This window comes from Malus sylvestris, chromosome 15, assembly GCF_916048215.2.
Source record: "Malus sylvestris chromosome 15, drMalSylv7.2, whole genome shotgun sequence".
Taxonomy (NCBI): domain Eukaryota; kingdom Viridiplantae; phylum Streptophyta; class Magnoliopsida; order Rosales; family Rosaceae; genus Malus; species Malus sylvestris.
In genome coordinates, this window is record NC_062274.1 from 54471763 (window position 1) to 54496290 (window position 24528).

Genomic DNA, 24528 nt, shown 5'->3' on the forward strand with positions numbered 1-24528 from the left:
TAAGAAGAAGACGCAGGGAGCAAAATTTACAGTGGGTTCCTTCATTGTAGGGGATTTTTCTGCAGTTTTTATTTTATGGGGATCTGTATAGCAATGAACCAATTGCTTTTGTTATTCCAAAGGCTGGTCAGCCTTTGGGTGATTCATTGATAGCCACTAACATACCAAGTTGATGGTACTACTCAAATGCATATATTTTTCAGGGGGTTAAGGCCCCGTTTGGGATTGAGGTGATTTTAAAAAAAGCCACTGTGAAAAAAAGCTGAGGGTCATTTTTGTGTTTGGTAAACTGAAAAAAAAAAGGGCTTATTTTGGAAGCTGCTGTTAGAGTAAGCTGAAAATCAAAGGAAAAGCTGAAGCTGCTATTTGCTGCTTTGAAAAAAAAGCCAGTTTTTTCAAAGCACACGGAGCTACAGTGCTCCTTTAATGAAAAGACACTATCATCCTGCTTTTTTTTCCAAAAGCACTTTCACAAAAAAGTTTACCAAACACTCTACTGGCTTTATTTCACAGCTGCTTATTCTCACAGCACAGCCGCTTATTCCCACATTTCTAATCCAACTGGGCTTCTCTGAAATAATCTTTGCTACTTATTTCCATAACCTAACAAAACAATACCACCTTTGTGTCGAAAAAGAGGCCATTTCTTTGAGCGCGTTGAGAGAGATTGAAAAGATATTGAGAGATTGTTGTGTAAGCGAGTCGAGGCAGCAGCATATGGATGGAAGTTGTGCATCATCTCTTGGTATTTTGAGATTTAGCCATGAGAGAAAGATTTGTCATTGTCGTTGTGCAGCAGGAGATCGCAGAGGGAAATAACATCTTCCTCAACTTCTTGCTGCTGAAAATCTGAGAAAGTTTCCATCTTTGTGATCTGGGTAGTGGTGCGATTGATTTGTTTGTGTTACTGGTTGCGTTTGGTAGTGGTTTTTGTATCCAGAAGCTTTGAAATTTGCATATGGTAGTGGTTTTTTTGGGTTGTGCAGATTCATGGCGGAGGTGAAAAAATAAAAGAGAACTGACACAACTTTTCATATCGTTTCCCACAGACGGCGCCAAATGTTGATGCACAAAATCGAAGGTCTTGGAACAACGTAAATCCGACCATGAATCTGCAAGAAATGTAAATAACACAAGATGTATCGTGGTTTACCCCAAGGTTTGGGCTATGTCCACACTGATACTGTATTTTTGAGAGTGAGAGCTTGAGGAGGTGAGGAGGCTTAGGAATTGGCCTCCCCCATTGTGAGGGTGAGGAGTCCCTTTTATAAAATAAGAGCTCCTCACTTATTACATATTTGCCCCTTCCTTTATTCCATAATTACATTTAAGTCCCCTGAGTATTTATACGAGATCTAAATACGGAGGCCCTAAGTATGGTACAAACAGTTTTGATGTTAGTTTAACTTAGTTTTCAGTTTTACAAGTTTAAGTTGTATTGATTAGCATCTATTCTAATCCTCAGAATAGAACGATCCCTACTTACTCATACTACGATTGCATAATTTATAGGGTTTAATTTGTGTGTTAGTTTCTACCACATCAAGATGTATAGTTGGATTTTCGAAACATAACTTGTGGAGCTTGTTGATGCACAAAATCAGCGAGGATTTGGTACAACAGAAAATGTTAAGTTTGTGACCTTCGCTAGATTGCTCCGGTCGCTAGTGTGGATAAGTATGTAAATGGATAGACATAGGGAAGCAAACACAAGATATACATGGTTCACCCAGATTTGGCTACATCCACGGAGTAGAGGAGTTCTCATTCATTGTGAAGGGTTTACACAAGTACATAGGTTCAAGCTCTCCATTAGTGATTACAAGTGAATGATTTAGTACAAATGACATTAGGAAATATTGTGAGAGAATAATCTCTATTTATAAAAGAGAGTTTCTAGTTTCATTCTGACATTGACACGTGTCGTGTTGTGATTGGCTTTTGATGTTGACACGTGTCGCGCTATGATTGGCTTATGATGTTGACACGTGTCGCGCTGTGATTGGCCTCTTGGTTGGAGGGAAACTCTTCTGGGTCATTGACGGTATAACGTTGATCGGTGTTTAGTAGTTTCAGGATTGGTCAAGTATGGTACAAGCAGTGCTCCCCTAAGTTCCCGAGTGAGGGAAGCTCCTCAGTTAGGGACTTGCAAGATCCAAGCTATTGAGTAATCACAAAACTTCTAAGTACCGAAGTGTGGTATCATTTTCACTTGCCTTATCTGTCTCATATGTAGATGTGGCATCTTCTCTGGAAGTACTTTTCCTCTATCCAGGGGTGGTATCTTTAACCGATGAAGGTGCACAAGGTAATGTATCAATTTCACTTGAAGCTTACTTGTAGTTTCGGGCTTGGTCAAATGCGATACAAACCCTATAGTAGAAGTCCCCCAAGTCGCCGAGCTAGGAGATTTACCGAATGAGGTAACAGACAAGGTAAGCAATTAGACTTCCAAGCAAGCAACCTAGATCGGAGGTTCAACTTCAGCTTCCGATTGATTGTTCTCATTCTCCTTGTGTCGTAAATAGCACCAAAGATAAGGAGAAGCAAATGGAGAAGAGATGATATGAGATACTTTTTCTTTTGAAGAAGTAACTTTCCACAGGCTTATTCTTGAACTGGGCTAGAGGGTTTTCTAGTTTCCTCCAGTGTATAAGGTCGACTCAAGAATTTGAGGGTCAAAACAAGTTCATCCAATCTAGATTACGTTCGACCCTGATGATATGGGATACTTTCGCTTTTGACAAAGTAGTGGATGTATCGGCATGTGTTCTTTTACGCTTGTCTCCACATGCTTCCTTGTATCCTTCTCACTTGCCCTATCTGTTCCTCAGGCAGATGTGGTATCTTCTCTGGAAGCATAAGATGTTGAAGATGAGTACTCGAGCGCAATGCCAAGTAAGTAATCAGGTAAGGGGTTCCAGGCAGTGGGTTCCTGACTGGAAGCTTGATTCTAAGTGCTGACTGATTGCTCTCTTTCTCCTTGTCTTGCATGTAAGAACAAGGCCAAAGGAAAAGATGGGGAAAAAGTATGATATGGGATACTCTTGCTTTTAACCCTGATGATATGAGATACTCTTGCTCTGGTGTGGCTTGTTTGCAGAGGTCTTATCCAGAGGAAAAGAAGCTGAGTATTTCCAGAGACTTTGCTGAGAGTGCCCTCTCGGATGTTAAGAAAAGTTGAGCATTTTTTTTATTTGCAGGTTTGCTTGGCTGTGGAGGATGGAGGTTGACATATATAGGAGTTTCCCTAACAACAAGTAGCAATGCTATTCCTTTACCCTTCTTGGTCATAGCAATGTAGTGGGAGCTGCAAGCTTCACGTGTTTTAACTTTGTGAGAGCACTTTGAAAAAGTGGTCTGTGGTATCTGGAAAACTGATGTTGCGTGTGAAGATTGCAAATAAGCTTTATCCAAGGAAATCTAGCTCTCAAAGTTCGGAGAGCGGTGCCTATTCGGTTTTCAAACAAGCAATCCTGTCGGGGAGTCTGGCTCTCGAGATTCATAGAGCAGCGTCTCTTTAATTTTTGAGAAAGTAATCATGTTGGGAGTCTGGCTCTCGAGATTCGGAGGGAGGTGCCTCTTTGATTTTTGAGCACGTAATCCTATTGGAAGTCTGGCTCTCGAGATTCGGAGAGCGGTGCCTCTTTGATTTTTGAGAAAGCAATCCTGTTGGGAGTCTGACTCTTGAGATTCGAAAAGCAGTGTCTCTTCGATTTTTGAGAAAGTAATCCAGTTGAGAGTCTAGCTCTCGAGATTCAGAGGGCGGTGCCTCTTCGATTTTTGAGCAAGCAATCTTGTTGGGAGTGTTTTCTCGAATGTGAGTAAAGGTTAGGCATTTTTGCCAGTCTGCCTTGCCACGGAGTACGGAGGTTGACACACATTGGGATTTTCTAGTTATCAAGCAGTGGTGCTATTCCATTGCCCTTGTGGGTAATAGTAGGGTAGCTGGACCTTCAAAAAATATGTGTCTAAAATTTATCAGAGATCTTTGACAAAGTTATATGTGGTACCTGAGGAGTTGATGTTGTGTGTGGAAAGTGGTGCCTCTTCGGAATCTGGAGAGTGGTGCCTCTTCGATTTTTAAACCAACGACCATGTTACCCTTTTTTTTATAAGGGCACCAGTGGTGTGCAAGAAGTACATTAAGAGAGTTATTGCTTGTAGGAATTTTCCCTTTACTTTAGAGATTTATTGCACTTATTTCTCCTTTATCATTTCTGAGAATGTCTGGCCTATCCAACCGTCGTTTTGACTTGAACTTTGGTGAAGAGGCAGCCATGGCTTCTCAAGACAACATATGGCGCCCATCCTTCTTATCCCTTACTAGTCCTCTTACTGTTGGGGACTTTATGATGAAGAATGATATGACCGTTGCAGTGGTGGCCAGGAACCTTCTCACTCCCAAAGATAACAGAATACTTTCCAAACGGTCTGATGAGTTGGCTGCTAAGGATTCTCTGGCTCTCAGTGTTCAGTGTGCAAGTTCTATGTCTAATATGGCCAACGCCTATTTGCTCGAACCCGCCAAGTTAAATCATTGGCGGCTGAAGTGATAAGTCTCAAACAAGAGATCAGAGGGCTCGAGTATGAGAATAAACAGTTGCACAGGCTCACACATGACTATGCTACAAACATGAAGAGGAAGCTTGACCAGCTGCAGGAATCTGATGGTTAGATTTTGCTTGATCATCAGAGGTTTGTAGGTTTGTTCCAAAGGCATTTATTGCATTCGTCTTCTGGGGATGTACCACGTAATGAAGCTCTGAATGATCAACCTTCGGTGCTTCCTCTTTCTGGGGTTCTGCCCAGTACTGATGCTCTGAATGATCACCCTCCGGTGCGTACTCTTTCTGGGGCTTTACCGACTGCTGAGACTTCTCATGAGCAACCTTTGTGAAGGCTCCCTCTTGTTTGTTTATTTTGATTCATGTATATGTACATATTTGTAACTTATCGGAGATATCAATAAACAAGTTTTGCTTCATTTCAACGTATTGTGTTAAATACACCAAGGCCTTCTTCACTAAGTTCTTTTAGTTTTTTTCTTTTGTTGAAGCTTGTATGTTAAACCTTTGAGAGTGAAGCATGTGTGTTGAGGTAGTGCTCCCTTAATTTCCCGAGTGAGGAAAACTTCTCGTTTGGAGACTTGAAAAATCCAAGTCACTGAGTGGTCGTGAGACTTCTGAGTATCAAGGTGCAGTAGCATATGGTAGGTGTCCCCCAAGTCTCCGGTCGAGGGAGTTGACGAATGAGGCATTTCCTCTCTAAGTGGTAGCCCAAAACTCCTCCTTCATATATATTTGTTACGAAAGTTGTTAGGCCCAAAGAAGAGGAGGCCTAGGCAATTTATTTTTTTTTCGAATTTTCGAATTTTCGAATTTTTTTTTTTTTTGAATTTTTGAATTTTCGAATTTTTGAATTTTTGAATTTCCAAAAATATATATGTATATATTTTAAGCTTTGTCGGTAAAGCTTTGGTGTTGAAACCGTGAATTGATTTGCTTCACACTATCTTGATCAAGATAGTGTGAAGCTTTTGTGTTGAAGCTTTTGTGTGTCAAGCTTTTGTGGGTCAAGCTTTTGTAGGTGAAGCTTTTATGGGTGAAGCTTTTGTGGGTGAAGCTTTTGTGTTGAAGCTTTTGTGGGTGAAGTTTTTGTGGGTGAAGCTTTTGTATTGAAGCTTTTGTAGGTGAAGCTTTGGAGTTGAAGCTTTTGTTGGGTACCATGAATTGATTTTTCTTCACACTATCTTGATCAAGATAGTGTGAAGTTTTTGAGAATTTGTAGTTGTCCTCCATTGATGAAGCTTTTATGGGTGAAGCTTTTGTTGGGTACCATGAATTGATTTTGGTTCACACTATCTTGATCAAGATAGTGTGAAGCTTTTGAGATTTTGTAGTTGTCCTCCATTGATGAAGCTTTGTTGAATTTCCTTTTTTTTTTTTTTTTTTTTTTTTTTGGGAAACTAGAAATTTGAAAATGTGGGAAGGACAACATATACAAATTTTTCTTTCACACTGTTGAGCAAGAGATTGTGATGCAAGCCACACTTTGTAGTAGTCGAAGGTTTGGATGAACCATATAAATGGAATTTGCTTCGAAGGTTAAAGAATTGTAGTTGCCCTCCATTGCTTCGAAGCTTTTGTTGGCACCATAAATTGGTTTTGCTTCACACTGTCTTGATCAAGAATGTGTGAAGCTTTTAAGAATTGTGGTTGAACACCTTTGATGAAGCTTTTGTTGGCACCATAAATTGGTTTGCTTCACACTATCTTCATCAAGAGTGTGTGAAGCTTTTGAGAATTGTGGTTGCCCTCCATTGATGAAGCTCTTGTTGGCACCATAAATTCATTTTGCTTCACATTGTCTTGATCAAGAGTGTGTGAAGCTTTTGAGAATTGTGGTTGAACTCCTTTGATGAAGCTCTTGTTGGCACCATAAATTGGTTTTGCTTCACACTGTCTTGATCAAGAGTGTGTGAAGCTTTTGAGAATTGTGGTTGCCCTCCATTGATGAAGCTCTTGTTAGCACTATAAATTGATTTTGCTTCACACTGTCTTGATCAAGAGTGTGTGAAGCTTTTGAGAATTGTGGTTGAACTCCTTTGATGAAGCTCTTGTTGGCACCATAAATTGGTTTTGCTCCACACTGTCTTGATCAAGACTGTGTGAAGCTTTTAAGAATTGTGGTTGAACTCCCTTGATGAAGCTCTTGTTGGCACCATAAATTGGTTTTGCTTCACACTGTCTTCATCAAGAGTGTATGAAGCTTTTGAGAATTGTGGTTGCCCTCCATTGATGAACCTCTTGTTGGCACCATAAATTGGTTTCACTTGACACTGTCTTGATCAAGAGTGTGTGAAGCTTTTGAGAATTATGGTTGAACTACTTTGATGAAGCTCTTGTTGGCACTATAAATTGGTTTTGCTTCACACTGTCATGATCAAGAGTGTGTGAAGCTTTCTACGAGTTGTAGTGTTTGCATTGTTATATAGGGGAAATGTTTAAAGCAGATGCAAAAGGGCTGAATAGCTTGATCTTCGTATGCCATGCACTGAAGTTGTTGTTGGCTTGCAATAAGACTTTGTTGGTGACTATAACTCTTGTTGGGCATAATTGCTCCCCTAGTTCAATTGTCAAGCTTGAGGGTTTTTAATTATTTGTGAATGCTAGGAGTTCATATGTACAAGTTGTACAACTCATCTTCTGGTAGGTGGAATGAATGGTGAGTTGCTTTCATCACTTGGTTGGTGGTACGAAGGTGAGTTCCTTCATCACCTTTCATCACATTTTATAACCTGGTTGGTGGCACAAGGATGAGTTCCTTCTTCCCCTCGTTGGTGGCATGAATGGCAAGTTGCTAAATGATATTAGAGTATGGGTTGTACATTTCATCACCTGGTTGGTGGCATGAAGATGAGTTCCTTCTTGACCTGGCTGGTGGCATGAGTGGCAAGTTGCCAAATGATATTAGAGTATGGGTCGTACATTTCATCACCTGGTTGGTGGCATGAAGTAGAGTACTGGTGTGAGAATTTCTTGACACACAAATTAAACCCTCTTTTTGACAATTGTAGTATAAATGTAAGTAGGGTATCGTTCTAGGCCGGGGATTAGGAGGGATTGCTAATCTATTCTAAAATAATTTAAAAATATTAAACAAGACTCAAAGACACAAAATTAGGCTAAAAACTCTAATAACTCGAAACACACTTAAAATGACTCAAAATAATGAAAACAATTAAATTAAACACTAGGAACTGAAATGGACGGAAATTAAATTAAAAGACTAACAATAAAGAAAACTAACTAAATAATATAATTTAATAATGGATGGGTGTTTGGTTTTGATGAAAAGTAAATTAAACTTAATTAAATTACAGAATTGACAAAAACATAAAATTAAGGTAAAAGGATAAGTGATGGATTAGCTAGAGGGTTCTTCTCCACACATGACACATATGCAACCTAAATTGATTTTCAGTTGTTCTTTCAATAAATTGTAAATCTCAACGCCCCAAATTAACCATGAATTGCATAAATTAATTCTCAGATTTTCCTTAAGTTAATGGATTGGATGATTGCATACGACAACCCAAAACATTCCCCACAAGTTCCCTACATGAGTTGCATAATAGAGATACAAGCAAGAATCATTAAGTTCTATGAAAATCATAAGCATTGACGAGGCACTTGTTACTATGAATTGCATGAAACTTATGCCAAGAATTTACTTAACACGATTGTGGTTAACAACCTTCACTACTTGTGAATATAAGTTCATAACGATTAGGTGAAATTCACTTATATTCTAGCATCAAATTCATGCATGTAAATTAAATATGCATCCTTAATCGACATACAAAAATAAGTTATCAATCAAGCAGTTAAGCAAATTAAATCACAACTCATAAATCACAACTGAAGGTAATCAATTCATATTACAAATATATTCATGGTTTCGAATTAACCTCTAGCCAAAATAAATTTAGTTACACATTATTAAAACAGAAATAAAATAGAAGTTTGGAAAGATTAAACCGGAGAAAGTGAATTGGCGCTCCACAGGTTCTGCTCTCTGCATCACGCTGCCCAAGAGGCAGCACACCACCCTTTCTGCGCGCGCCTGACCTTGCTGTCCTGACTGATCTCTGCTTCTGCTCTGCGCAGTAGCTGCTGCCTCTCTCACTAACCTCCCGCTGTCTTCTTCTATTCCACGCTGCCCAAAGGTAGCCCTTTCACACACCTCTGCACGTCAACTCCAGCTGCCCTCACTGTCGGTTTCTCCTTCACAGCAGCAAGTGCTGCTTCTGTCGCTTCTGACCTCGCTGCCAAAGGGCAGCGTTATTCCCCCTCTGTTTCTGCTTTTTTCCAAGGCTGCCAAGGGCAGCTCTCTCTCTCGTCAGTCCTCCAGCTGCCAAAAACTTTTATGCTTCTTATTCTTTTCACTTCCGAGGCTAATGCCTCACCCTTTCTTTTTTTTTATTTCTTCTTTTCCCCTCACCTACCAGCTGCACTTATTCTTCTAGATGGTATCCACTCATCCAGCTCCACCTACCACACTGCCACGTTTTTGATAAATAAAAATCATTTAGCCATTTTTATTTTCTTTGCATAACAAATCCTATAAACACAAAAATAACGTAAATAGCTCAAAAATATAAGGAACTAACTAAGAAAAGACGAGTGAATTCGAAGTAAAAATATATATAAAAATGATCCGATCAAGTACGGGTTGTACATTTCATCACCTAGTTGGTGGCGTGAATGGCAAGTTGCCAAATGATATTAGAGTACGGGTTGTACATTTCATCACCAGGTTGGTGGCATGAAGGAGAGCACGGGTTGTACATTTCATCACCTGGTTGGTGGCATGGAGATGAGTTCCTTCTTCACCTGGTTGGTGGCATGAGTGGCAAGTTCCCAAATGATATTAGAGTACGGGTTGTACATTTCATCACCTAGTTGGTGGCATGAAGGAGAGTACGGGTTGTACATTTCATCACCTGGTTGGTGGCATGAAGATGAGTTCCTTCTTCACCTGGTTGGTGGCATGAGTTGCGAGTTGCCAAATGATATTAGAGTACGGGTTGTACATTTCATCACTTGGTTGGTGGCATGAAGGAGAGTACGGGTTGTACATTTCATCACCTGGTTGGAGGCATAAAGATGAGTTATTTCTTCACATTTCATCCCCTTGTTGGTGAGAATAAAGGCAAGGTGTCTAGGCATATTGTAGCAAGTGTCGAATGACACAAAGTATGTTGAACCTTTTCAAAGCACAGTTGGCTTATGTATGAATGTGTTGGAATGTATGATTGAACGAATATACTATGAAGCTGTTCATTTATTTGTATAGTCTTGTTGACATATACTTAGACTTTGTTTCATGTTGGAAGCATTCATGTTGAAGCGTTGAACCCGAGTGTTTCATTGCGAGGAATGTAAGAGGATTAGGACCAAGTTGTCTAAATCACCTCTTTATTGAATTCATGCTAAATAGTCTTTGTTACATAGGATGCCGACGGCTGAAGCTTAACACTTGTACAATGTGAGTTTACTTGTAATAGTACTTCAAGTGATCAGCGTTCCATGGATAGGCAAGGGTCTTGCCATCGGAGCTTCTAAGCTTGTAGGAGCTAGGGCGACTGATGCCAACAACTTCAAACGGTCCATCTGTTGGAAATGTGCCCTAAAGCCAATCATGTGATGATACTTTACGGACATTTCACATGTTAAACTAATCTAGTTTTGCATATAAAGGGCAAAGATTATTGTTTGAGCCGTCTCATATAAATGTTATATGCTTAAACGATAAAGTCCAAGGAATATGTGATTGGGAGAATGTAATCTAATGAAGTTAGATTCATGAGACCATTCTTTCGTAGACACATCCTAAATGTTCCTGATCATAGGATTGCCAATTAGGCATTGACAGTCCGTTAAAATCGGTACGTACTATGTCTTCTGTCAGGGAGAGTGATTAGTCTCGAGTCATTGGTGTGTGTGACATCAAGACAAGTACGGTAGGTGCTCAATAGAGAATGAGTTCACTGAACGCGATCAACGAAGGGTTCTCATATTCCATGTCACATGAGAACTCATGGTTGGGATAATGCAAATTAGTCCTTTGACCTGAGGCATCATAGTTGTCTTGTGGTTAAGACCTTGATCTTTGATTATGTCAAAGTCACTCCATCAGGAGGGTGTCCACGGCATCGTTGGGGTCAAGCGACTTAGCTATGGAGACAAGTGAATGCGCAACAAGGGATCTCTAACCTTCAAACCGTTTGAGGGAGAATACTCTCTGATATGATTTGAATCTCTGGCCAGAGTATGAATGAGATTAGGGAATGCGTTCCGAATCACATTCAAGGTAATCATATAAGCACAAGACACACATTGGATAGTAGACATGAGAAATAAACTATCAAACCAAACAATGTGGTCAAGAGTATTAGATTAGAGAAAGACCGTATTGCATTTGTAATCCCTAACTGAATAGGTTCTCTAACCTCTTCTGATTAGCTTGGGTAACCATGATATGCTGCTAGGTGTCACTCATGGTTTGTGGAAGCCCTAAATGTGTGTAGTCACTAAAGGGAGAATTGAAAATTGTTTCAATTCACAATCGATGTAAAATGGTTTGAATCGCTCATTACCTCGCTAAAAGGAACCTAATGGATCGCACACCATAAGAGGTGGAAATTGAAGATTAAACGGAAATAAGTAAGAATGATTAAATGGTTTAATCATTTATTTATGGCAAGGATTAATTAATATGTTAATTAATCAAACGAATAAGTTCGTTAAAGACTTCGGGATAGTTTTGGACCTTAAGGCCCAATGGGCTTCGAACGTCAAGCCCATTAACTTAAGTTGTATGACAATTTAATGAATAAAGATTCATTAAGGCCCAAAAGCCCAAAATTCCCTAAATGGCCGGCCATAGTGTGATGAATTAGGGTTTTGGTTATTTAGGTCACTTAAAGAAGTGACTATATAAATGACTTTATAACTAAAATTCATTAAGGGTTTATTTTTGGGGAAAATTGGTGAGAATTGTCTCTCCATTTTCTCTCTAAAGAAGCCAACACCTTGGAGGGTACATCTAGCAATCCTACTACTCCAAGGTCACTCATTTCTTCTACAATCTAACCTTGGTGAAGAGACTTAGAGGTTCTCAATTTTGGGAACTTGGAGAACCTATTCTTCCATCCAAATCCATGGATCTAAGAAGCAAGGAATGAAGGCCCTATCTCTTTGGGTGATTAGCCTTTGCTTATGCAAAGAGGAATCTACAAAGGTATTAATTTCAACTCACTTTGTTTTGAGTTGATTAATTGGTTCACCAATCTACTAGGCTTTGAATTTCATGGTAATGCTTTGTTTTTGAGTGCATACAAGCATGATTCCGTCTTTAATTGTTAATTGCATGCTATATGATGTTGCTCAAATGAACATGTTTTCACAAAATAATTTCTTCACCAAAAGCAAGCGAGAATGGGGTTTCTCAAGCTCAAATAGGACAACTGCCTTTGTACCAAAAGCAAGCGAGAATGGGGTTTCTCCTATTGATGCCCGATACGAAGTGCGATATGACCAAAGAACTTGGGGCACAAATTCTGGCCAATAACCTTTAGCCTTGTCCAATCTGGTTTTTAAAGTTTGCTTGATTATTTTGTTGACAGCTTCAACTTGTCCATTAGACTAGGGATGAGCTGCGGAGGCAAAACATAAGTTGATGTTGAACTTAGAGTAGAACATTCTGAACTTATTGTTGTCAAACTATCGCCTATTGTCGGTGACTATCGCATTGGGAATGCTGAATCTGGAAAGGATGTTTTTCCAAACAAAGTCTTCTATTTTTGCCTCAGTAATGGTTGCCAAGGGTTCTACTTCGGCCCACTTTGTGAAGTAGTCAACTGCAATGATTGCATAGCGAACTTTGCCCTTCCCTGCAGGCATTGGGCCGATCAAATCAAGTCCCCATTAGGCGAAGGGCCAATGACACACCCCGTCCCGAAGGAGGGCGTGCTGGCCGTCACGTGAGAGTGACGTAACCATTTACACAGTTCGGAAGCTTAAAAAAAATTTCCAATTACTAAGATAACACACCCGAGGGTGAGTCTTACTTTTGTGAATTCTGTCAGAACACCGTTGGATTCCTCGTGGCCACCAAAGCTCTGCTAACTTGAACCTGGAGGGGCGCAAAACAAAATTGAGTGGGTCAGTAAAACAAAGTTTTTCGAAAACTTTTCATTTAAAATATTTCTAACCCCTCACCGTAAAACCTGTATACTTTCCCAGAAAATAGTATATATATATAACCATATATAATCTCAAAATTCAAATCTCAATTCTTTAACACTTTTCAAGAAAAACATGCCATGCCATAAATCAAAATATAAATCAGGTGAAATAAGGAATCAATCGGAGACCCTGCAGTTGGTCCTATACGATTAATTCAATAGCTCAATATCTCACTAAGCCGGAGTCACCACAGTGACCTATACGGCCCTACTCTGCACATCACTCGGAACTACGTAAGGTAGTCTATACGATGAAAGGTGTAAAATACGCTCTAGTGCTTCTCTCATCATATCATTAGCGCGCATATCTAAGGTCACCCACTAGTCGGAATCACGCCTAGTGATCTGTACGACTAGCATGTCGGAACCCTCACATGGTCTTTACGACATCCACCTACTTGGATCCAAGGCGAGCGTGCGGTGTGGTGAATAAAATAAGCACTAACACCTAGGGTGCAGGTTATGAGCTTGAAACATCTTATCAACAATCAATTAAATGAATAATGAACTCACCTGACTTACCTGTGCCTCCACAGCACCATGCAACACGTATGCATCATATATCGATTCATATAACTCATATGAACTTCACATTTTCAAATAATTCTATGCATGACATTTTTAAAGCATATTTTCATATAAATTCATTTTCTGGGAAAAATCAATAGTATAAAGGTAATACAAAAACAAAACTGCCCACTCACCTGGAGTTCGCCCACAACTCCCTAGTACCGTACATCAAGGCGTCATGACGATTAGCGCCTAGAACAACAATCAAATCCAACCTCAGAAATTCTGTCGATAGAATACATAACTTATATAAGACACTTCACTACGTAGTTCGATCCGGATGATCTGCAATTCAGATTTCAAATCCGTAACTTCCAGAGGTCCACAATATACCTCTAGGACAACATCCTACAATTTCATTACCATCCAACGGTCGGATCTCCGTCAATTTCCAAAACTAAGTGACGGTTAACATTCTATTTTATGAACTTACAACTTCAATTCCGGAAGATCCGTAAATCGGATTCCCAATCCGTAAGTTCCTATAATCCTCAAATATTGCGTATTACAACGTATCAAAGTTTGGCGACGATCCAACGGTCGGATCGTCAATTCACATTTTCACCTAACCACGAATCGTAACCAACCTAGGTTCAATTATTCAATTTACGTCCATCAATTAACAAAACTGAACCTAGAACCTTAATCACATGCTAATAATGACATTGGCGGGCCATTGGCCACGCGCCGCCGCGCGGGCCGCCGCGGGTGGCGGTTGGCCGCCCCCGGCTCGCCGGAAAATTCAACTATTTCCAAAAATTACCAAAATTTTCAGATTTGAAGATCTCAATGAGTAGAACAACTTTAATACCTGTGGCCAAGGCCAATTTGGCCTGGAAGTGCTTCAATTTCACCAAAACCGTGAAGAACCCTAGAATTTGGGTGTTTCCAATTCGACCTTCAAACTTGTTCCAACGCTTCAATTACCTCTTGGGCTTTGTTCTAGGTCCTAAAGTAATGCTAATGGTGTTAGTAATTGAAAGAAAACATTTCAAAATTTGGAGAATTTAAACAAAAGAGTCGCGGCACCCGTAGGGGTGTTCTTCGCGAAATCACAATGAAATTCAATGATTCTTGGGGTAAAACGTGAAGAGGGAAGGCATAGATGTTGATTAGAAGTGGTACCTTGACTCAATTCGTCGGAAATTTGGACGAAATCCATCGAATTTGGGCGTGGGCACCGCCGGGTCGAAACGACCCACGGGTTCTCCCCAACCCATTTCCTCTTTTCCTCCGCTTCTCATCCTCTCTCCCTTCCTCCTTTCCCTGTTCCGATTGGTCAGTTTCTTCCTCTCTCTGCCTCTGATTCGCTCTCTCTCCTTCTTCTCCGATTGGGCAGTTTTTGCCCAATCTCTCTTCTTCTTTTCTGTTTTCTGGTTCTTCCCACGCACACACCCACACAAAACTTTCATTTTTCTCATCTCAGCCATCCATTTCAAAATCCTTTAATCTGGGCCATCCAAATTTTAATAATAAAATTCATAAAATGTCCAACTTCAAACTTTAAAATCTTTTTCGTTATAACTCCAAATAACGAACCGTCTGCGCCTACGCGTCCGTAACGACGAGTACTACGGGGATATGTCAAGAAGACAAATCTTAGATGGCACGACACAACGATTAACCTCGAATGATGTGCGTGCCTCAAAGGGCATTTTTGTAAAATCCTTTATTAAAACTTTAAAAAAATTCTTAAAATTAGGGACGGGCTGTCACAATCTACCCACCTTAAAGAAATTTCGTCCTCGAAATTTACACAATCTTTACAATCCATCAATATCCATGAAACAGCCCGAAACACGTCTCTCTCATTCGATTCTCTGACTTCTAAGTAGCTTCTTCCACTGAAAGATTCCTCCATAAACTTTCACCAAACTCTTAGTCTTATTTCTCAGTACATCATCTTTCTAATACAAGGTAGGCACTGGCTCCTCATCATATGTCAAATCCAAATTGACTTCCAAAGGTTGAGGAGGTATCACTCGTGAAGGATATGAGGTCTAATGTCGAAGTATCGAAACATAAAACATATCGTGCCCTTTCGTCGACTCTGGAGGCAACTTAGCCTGTACGTAACTTCACTGACTCGTTCGATGATTACAGATGGTCCGACGTATCTAGGACTTACTTGTTTTTCTTTTTAAAACGAATCATACTTTTCCAAGGCGATAATTTCAAAATCCTTCGATCACCTACATGTACATCCGGTCAGTGGCATGTTTGTCTGCTAAGCTCTTCAGCCGATCCTGGCTCACTTCCAGGTTAGACTTAATTACTCGAATATTCTGAATAGCCTCATGTACTAACTCAGGGCCTTGAATATCATCCATCCCAAATTCTAACAACTTCGAAACACAAGACATAGCTTTCCACGACCTTATGGCGTTACTCTAGGGAACAAACTGAAGGGACCAACATACCCAAGAAGTTTAACAGATCCCAAATCTCTTTTTCCATAAAACAAATAAATAACTGTTGCGCTTGTCTGGAAAGGTTGATGTTCTCATACTGAAGTAACATACGCTGACGTCACAAGTCGATCAATTATTATTCAAATTCCAACCCAACTATTTTGTATACGAGGAACCTTGTCCACGAAATCCGTAGTAATATTCTCCCATTTCCGCCGTGGAATGGGAAATGACTACATTATTCCAAAAAAACTTATTTCTTTCTGCTTTAACCTGATGCCGGATGATACGCCTACTAACATACTTCGCCATTTCTCTTGTCATACCCGTCAATAGTACATGAACGAATGGTATGATAAATCTTAGTACTCCCGGGATGCATTGTAGAAGTGGAACAATGTACATCGTCAAAATTGCTCTCTTTAATTCCATACCATTAAGCATAAACACTTTGTTCCCTTGCATAAGCTTGTCATCTGATTCTCTAGCTCTAAGGTCTTTCTTTTTCCCGTTATTCCTTGCTTAAATAAATTCTTGAATTTCATCGTCAAACGCTTGAGTCTCGAGTACGATCTACCAAATTGGTCCAACTTGGAAATAAGCAAGTAAGGCTTCTTCTCGATTTTTTATTTTTATTTTTTTTTATTTATTTATTTATTTTTTTTATACTCAACTTTACTCCAGTAGATCTCAAATCCACAAGAAGATGAACATAGCAAGCGTACCAAGCATTAATTCTCACTGGGGTCTTCCTACTAAATGCATCAGCCACAACATTAGTTCGACCACCCTCATTGCACAATCATAATCACTAAGCAACTCAATCCACCTTTGTTGCCTAAGATTAATATCTCTCCGCGTAAACATATATTGGAGACTCCTTGATTCGTAACAATCTTGCACTTTTCTTCCCATAAAGACAATGTCTCCAAATCTTCAAAGCAAAGATAATAGCTGCTAATTCCAAATCATAATTAGGGTAATTCATCTCATGAGATCTCAATGGCCATAAAGCATAGGCAATCATCCAACCATGTTGCATCAACACGCATCCAAGAACATCCAACGTAGCATCACTATAAACCTTATAATTACCGCTATAATCTGGAAGCGTTAAAACAGGCGTGAGAGTGAGATAATACTTCAGCTGCTGAAACCTTGCTCACAATTTCATCCACTCAAACCTAACCTCTTTTCTCATCAATCTCGCCAAAAGCCAAGCAGTGATTAAAATCTTGGACGAACTATCGACAATATCCTGTTAATCCGAGAAAACTCTGAACCTCAGTCACAGTTCGCAATTGTTCCAAATTCTCAATCGTTGTTACTCTTTTAAGAATCCACTTGAATACCTTAAGTAGGAATAACATGTCTAAAAAATGTCACTTGATTCATCCAACGTTAGCATTTGCTAAACTCAGCATACATCAACGTTCCCTCAATCTTTGCAACATCAATTTAAAATATCTAGCATGCTCCTCTCTAATCTTATCAATCTCGTCAATGGCAACAACAACAAACCGGTCTAGATATCACTGGAATACTTCCTTCAGCAAATTCATAAAAGTAGTAGGTGCATTCGTCACTCCGAATGGCATCCCAACTTGAAATGACCATAACGAGTCCTGAATTCAGTCTTATGAACATCCTCACTGCTAATCTTCAACTAATATCATTCAGACCTCAAGTCAATCTCAGAAAGTACCCAGGCGCCTCAGAGCTGATCAAATAATCATCAATACACAACAATGGATAACAGTTCTCAATCGTTACTCGATTCAATTACCTAATATCAATGCCTAGCCTTAATGCCCATTTTCTTCCTCACAAATAAACCGGAGCTTTTCCACTGTGATATAATAAGTTGAATGGAACTTTTAACTCAACCTGAACCAATCTCAAACATAGGATTTGTACCTAAAAACAATTCAATAATAAAACCCACATCTCTGCCTGGCGGCAATCTAGGTAAGGCATCTGGGAAAACACCAAGAAAATGTCTAACCATCTTTACATCTTCCATACTATTAGGATCAACATCATTTAGCACCATATGAACTCAATATCTTGGCAGCCTTTTGATAACAATCTTCTTTGCTCTCTCAACAGGAATGATGGCATAACTCATTCCACTTTACTTACCCCCAAAAGTAATCTTTGGTCATCCAGGTCGACAAAAATTAACTGATTCCCCATAGCAATCTAGCTTGGCACAAATATACATTTCCCTTACTCGAGTCACCTTGTCTTTGAGATCTGGGATCACTAGTAAATCTATCACTTCGCCTCGAACCAGTGGCAGTAGAACCTAAGCTGGGAAAATTAGCTCTAATTTCACTTCCTTTGAAGCTCTGAGTCTTTCGATGTCCTTGATATGACGGATCTTTAACTTTCTCGCCTTTCCTCTAATTACCATTCTTTTCTTATCCTTCTTTACTCTCGTTGATCATATTCTCAAAGTCTTCAAAGCCCAACAACATCTCGTAAACTCCTGGTAAAAAGCATAATGGATAATGGTCGCCAAAGAACGCCACTTCTTCTTATTATCCAGCCTAAAACAACATAACACTTCAACCAACTAAGCAACAATATCCAAATGGAAACGAGGCAAATCTAAAAATTTTCTATAATACTCATTTGCCATCATCTTCCTTGTTTCACCTTTGCAAACTCTTGCTTACTACCATCATAATATACCGGAGGAATAAATCTTTTCTTTAATAATTCCTTAAATAATTCTCAATCAGCTGTTTCCTCCGGTGACAACGAATAATACTCCTGTTTCCACCAGGATACAAATTCATAACCCACAACCAGGTAGTCGTCTCGACCCACCTGTCAGAAGGAAGATTCTTTTGACTTGCATAACCCAAAACGTCTTTTCCAAGTGACTAAGTCAACACTCTGCTCCCTTAGGTTCATAATTTCCATAAAGTGATTCAACTTCAACTTATAACCAGTCTCAAAGGGTCCTTTAGATAATAGACTGAATCACAATGACAATAGTCTCCCCCCAAACTACTATATCAGGGAAATTAGGCTCATCCCAACTACGTGGCTCGCTACGAGGCGGTAAAGTTCTGACAGAAGACACTAGGAAATTCTCAAGATGTCCAAAATTGCAACCTAGGCTCTGATACCAACTGACACACCCCGTCCCGAAGGAGGGCGTGCTGGCCGTCACGTGAGAGTGACGTAACCATTTACACAGTTCGGAAGCTTAAAAAAAATTTCCAATTACTAAGATAACACACCCGAGGGTGAGTCTTACTTTTGTGAATTCTGTCAGAACACCGTTGGATTCCTCGTGGCCACCAAAGCTCTGCTAACTTGAACCTGGAGGGGCGCAAAACAAAATTGAGTGGGTCAGTAAAACAAAGTTTTTCGAAAACTTTTCATTTAAAATATTTCTAACCCCTCACCGTAAAACCTGTATACTTTCCCAGAAAATAGTATATATATATAACCATATATAATCTCAAAATTCAAATCTCAATTCTTTAACACTTTTCAAGAAAAACATGTCATGCCATAAATCAAAATATAAATCAGGTGAAATAAGGAATCAATCGGAGACCCTGCAGTTGGTCCTATACGATTAATTCAATAGCTCAATATCTCACTAAGCCGGAGTCACCACAGTGACCTATACGGCCCTACTCTGCACATCACTCGGAACTACGTAAGGTAGTCTATACGATGAAAGGTGTAAAATACGCTCTAGTGCTTCTCTCATCATATCATTAGCGCGCATATCTAAGGTCACCCACTAGTCGGAATCACGCCTAGTGATCTGTACGACTAGCATGTCGGAACCCTCACATGGTCTGTACGACATCCACCTACTTGGATCCAAGGCGAGCGTGCGGTGTGGTGAATAAAATAAGCACTAACACCTAGGGTGCAGGTTATGAGCTTGAAACATCTTATCAACAATCAATTAAATGAATAATGAACTCACCTGACTTACCTGTGCCTCCACAGCACCATGCAACACGTATGCATCATATATCGATTCATATAACTCATATGAACTTCACATTTTCAAATAATTCTATGCATGACATTTTTAAAGCATATTTTCATATAAATTCATTTTCTGGGAAAAATCAATAGTATAAAGGTAATACAAAAACAAAACTGCCCACTCACCTGGAGTTCGCCCACAACTCCCTAGTACCGTACATCAAGGCGTCATGACGATTAGCGCCTAGAACAACAATCAAATCCAACCTCAGAAATTCTGTCGATAGAATACATAACTTATATAAGACACTTCACTACGTAGTTCGATCCGGATGATCTGCAATTCAGATTTCAAATCCGTAACTTCCAGAGGTCCACAATATACCTCTAGGACAACATCCTACAATTTCATTACCATCCAACGGTCGGATCTCCGTCAATTTCCAAAACTAAGTGACGGTTAACATTCTATTTTATGAACTTACAACTTCAATTCCGGAAGATCCGTAAATCGGATTCCCAATCCGTAAGTTCCTATAATCCTCAAATATTGCGTATTACAACGTATCAAAGTTTGGCGACGATCCAACGGTCGGATCGTCAATTCACATTTTCACCTAACCACGAATCGTAACCAACCTAGGTTCAATTATTCAATTTACGTCCATCAATTAACAAAACTGAACCTAGAACCTTAATCACATGCTAATAATGACATTGGCGGGCCATTGGCCACGCGCCGCCGCGCGGGCCGCCGCGGGTGGCGGTTGGCCGCCCCCGGCTCGCCGGAAAATTCAACTATTTCCAAAAATTACCAAAATTTTCAGATTTGAAGATCTCAATGAGTAGAACAACTTTAATACCTGTGGCCAAGGCCAATTTGGCCTGGAAGTGCTTCAATTTCACCAAAACCGTGAAGAACCCTAGAATTTGGGTGTTTCCAATTCGACCTTCAAACTTGTTCCAACGCTTCAATTACCTCTTGGGCTTTGTTCTAGGTCCTAAAGTAATGCTAATGGTGTTAGTAATTGAAAGAAAACATTTCAAAATTTGGAGAATTTAAACAAAAGAGTCGCGGCACCCGTAGGGGTGTTCTTCGCGAAATCACAATGAAATTCAATGATTCTTGGGGTAAAACGTGAAGAGGGAAGGCATAGATGTTGATTAGAAGTGGTACCTTGACTCAATTCGTCGGAAATTTGGACGAAATCCATCGAATTTGGGCGTGGGCACCGCCGGGTCGAAACGACCCACGGGTTCTCCCCAACCCATTTCCTCTTTTCCTCCGCTTCTCACCCTCTCTCCCTTCCTCCTTTCCCTGTTCCGATTGGTCAGTTTCTTCCTCTCTCTGCCTCTGATTCGCTCTCTCTCCTTCTTCTCCGATTGGGCAGTTTTTGCCCAATCTCTCTTCTTCTTTTCTGTTTTCTGGTTCTTCCCACGCACACACCCACACAAAACTTTCATTTTTCTCATCTCAGCCATCCATTTCAAAATCCTTTAATCTGGGCCATCCAAATTTTAATAATAAAATTCATAAAATGTCCAACTTCAAACTTTAAAATCTTTTTCGTTATAACTCCAAATAACGAACCGTCTGCGCCTACGCGTCCGTAACGACGAGTACTACGGGGATATGTCAAGAAGACAAATCTTAGATGGCACGACACAACGATTAACCTCGAATGATGTGCGTGCCTCAAAGGGCATTTTTGTAAAATCCTTTATTAAAACTTTAAAAAAATTCTTAAAATTAGGGACGGGCTGTCACAGCCAAGGGCTGATCATAGGAGTGAGCGGCTCGGGAGGGGAGTGAGGAATAGTTACGTAGCGTTGACACTTATCACATGAGCGGGATATTCTGATGGCATCTTGGTGGAGTGTTGGCCAGTAATACCCTTGGTGAAAAGCCTTGTGTTCTAGGGATCGAGATCCAGCTTGATCTCCGCAGACTTCTTCATGTATTTCCTGAAAGACAGTTTCCGCCTCTGCGGGTGTAAGCCATCTTAGGTATGGTAGGTTAAAATCCCGCTTGTAAAGTTGGTCATTAATGATCAAGTAACGGGTAGCCTTGCCTCGAATTTGCTTAGCTTAGACTTTGTCATTTGGAAGGGTGCCATGAGTAAGGAATTTATAAATCAGGGTAATCCAACTATCCCCCTATTGTAAGTTGCACACTTCTGCAGCCATGGTGCTTGGTGCTGCCAACAATTCGACCTGAATTTTTCTCCCAATCTTGTCTTCCACCGCTGAAGCGAGGCGAGCCAAAGCATCTGCATGACTGTTTGCGGCTCTAGGAATTTGGGTGATCTGGTAGTGGAAGTGCTTGAGCAACAATTGTGTTTGTGCCAGATATGCTGCTATGGAGCTATCCTTAGCGTCAAAGTTGTTGGTGACCTGGTTAACCACCAATTAGGAGTCACTGAAGATATCAATTCGTTTAACCGCAAGGTGTTTGGCCAAACGTAAGCCTGCTATGAGGGTTTCATATTCGGCCTCATTGTTCAACACCTTGAATTTGAAACGAAGAGCATACTTCAATACCACTTTGTCAGGGGTCGTAAGGACTAGTCCTACTCCACAACCCTGTTTGTTGGACGAGCCATCAACATATAGGCTCCATGCTAGGGCTATTGGTTATATTTTCTGAGCTTCCGACGGTAATGAAACCACTTTTTAAGGAGTAGAAACAATGTCAAAAGGATATGTGAAGTCGGCGATGAAGTCTGCCACTGCTTGGCCCTTATCAGCTGGCTTTGGTTGGTAGGAGATGTCAAACTCACCCAATGCTATCGCCCATTTGATCATTCACCCAGAACTGTCAGAACTTTGGAGTATCTATCAAAGAGGATGATTGGTAAGCACGATGATGGAGTGTGCTTGGAAGTAAGGGCGAAGTTTTCGAGCAGACATGACCAATGCTAGAGCCAATTTCTCAATGTTGGAGTATCGTGTCTCCGCATCTTGTAAGGTCTTACTAGCGTAGTAGACAGGCCGTTCGACATTACCATCATTTCGAATGAGAACGGAGCTTACTGCTGAAGATGATACCGACAGATAGATAATGAGAGTGTCAATAACCTCAGGTTAGGAGAGCAGAGGGGCTTTACTCATGTAGTCAACATCAAAACCCAAAAAATCATCCACAACATAGAAGAATGGGACGCAAGAAACTGAGATGGTTTTTCATTGTGATGGCCTCACTGGTCGTGGCAACAATGGCAACAATTCTCCATTGACGAGAAAGGGTGTGCAGACCAGATGGCATCCCATCCATGGCGTCCATTCTTGCCTTCAACCTGGTAGCATCCTTACAAAAGCAGGCTCCTCAAACGCAAAAAACCTGTTGTCATCTCAATTTTCCAGCGAGTCCAAGCTCCTCAGACATAAAACCCCACAAAACAGTGCGGTTATGGCCAAGATCAGCTTTTTGCAGCGATCGTCCTCAGTCAAATCCCGATATCATCTATCACTCTCAACCAATACGGAAAGCGTTGTCTGCCATTTACCAAAAGAGAAAAGAGAAAGCAAACGCAGAAAGCAAAAGAGAAAGCAAAAGCAAGGAATAAACACCCCACCAAAATGATGTAATTTATTTTTATTATCTTTCGGAGACATCTGTATAAACCCAATCAGAGGGTAATATGTATAAACCCCATCATAGGGTAATTTAAAAAAAAACGGAAAAACCCAAAATAAATGGGCTGGAATATTGTGTAGAGGGCGAAGGCCCATAAGCCCAAAATAGCTCCAACCAGGCGATCAAAAATACGCATGGTACTTCCAAAATTATTCGGCAACCCGCTGCTATTATCACCAACCAAGTGACCAAAAGTACGCCCAGTACTCCAAAAATTATTCGGCAACCTGCCACTATTACCACTAACCAGGTGATGAAATGTACAACCCGTACTCTAATATCATTTGGCAACTAGCCACTTCGGCCCATACATGGATTCAATTTGAAGTCTCCAACCAACAGACTCTATTGACTGAAGACTTGGGGGACTACATTATGTACCATATATTGGGCCTCAACTGGGCCTCATGAAAAATACTTGGGGGACTCTAGCCCATCATTCATGTATTGAGGAATGAGCCCTTATTCTATAAAAGGGACTCCCTCACCACCATTAGAGAGCATTAACTCTAGCCCGTATTTATGTATTGAGGAGCGAGCCCTTATTCTATAAAAGGGACTCCCTCACCATCATTAGAGAACATCGCCACCTACTGAGCAACCGCCTCACCGCGAGCATCAAATCTAGCACATATTTATGTATTGAAGAGCAATCCCTTATTCTATAAAAGGGACTCCTTCACCTTCAACGCCACATGCCGAGCCAACCAAGGCAACATAAGCCACGAGCCGAGCAGCCTCGCAGCATGTGCTACTTCTAGTTGAGCATCATTTCAAATTGAGCACCGCCTCATATCGAACATCAGTTCAAAACAACATCTAGTTACTTCGGCCCACACATGGACTGAATTTCAAGTCTCCAGCCAAAAAACTCTCTTGACTGAAGACTTGGGGGACTACTGTTTATACCATATTTAGGGCCTCGTATTTAGATCTCGTACAAATACTCGAGAGACTTAAATGTAATTATGTGATAAAGGAAGGGGCAAATATGTAATAAGTGAGGAGTCCTTATTCTATAAAAGGACCCCTCACCCTCATAATTAAGGGAGGCCATTTCCTAAGCCTCTCTTATCTAGGGCAAAGCTCTCACACTCTCTCCCTCACAAATACTCTCAGAGAAATACAAT

General features: G+C 40.4%; 1 protein-coding gene across 6 annotated transcripts; it reads right to left on the reverse strand.

Annotated features, from left to right (window-relative positions):
• Window positions 1-8389: 8389 nt before the first annotated feature.
• On the reverse strand, window positions 8390-21466 carry LOC126605277 (uncharacterized). 6 transcript variants are annotated; one of them, XR_007616891.1, is made up of 4 exons: window positions 20625-20758; window positions 19948-20005; window positions 19067-19131; window positions 8390-9064 (listed from the first exon to the last, which is right to left on the reverse strand). XR_007616891.1 is itself a non-coding variant. In XM_050272653.1 (2 exons), the coding sequence occupies exons 1-2, from the start codon at window positions 21241-21243 to the stop codon at window positions 18999-19001; spliced, it is 438 nt and encodes a 145-aa protein (XP_050128610.1). In that variant the 5' UTR covers window positions 21244-21466; the 3' UTR covers window positions 18882-18998. The 6 variants fall into 6 exon arrangements, 1 of the variants encoding a protein (XP_050128610.1); XR_007616894.1 differs by lacking the exons at window positions 8390-9064; window positions 19067-19131; window positions 19948-20005 and adding exons at window positions 12581-12702; window positions 13519-13576; XR_007616893.1 differs by lacking the exons at window positions 8390-9064; window positions 19067-19131 and adding an exon at window positions 12581-12702.
• Between the last annotated feature and the right edge of the window lie 3062 nt (window positions 21467-24528).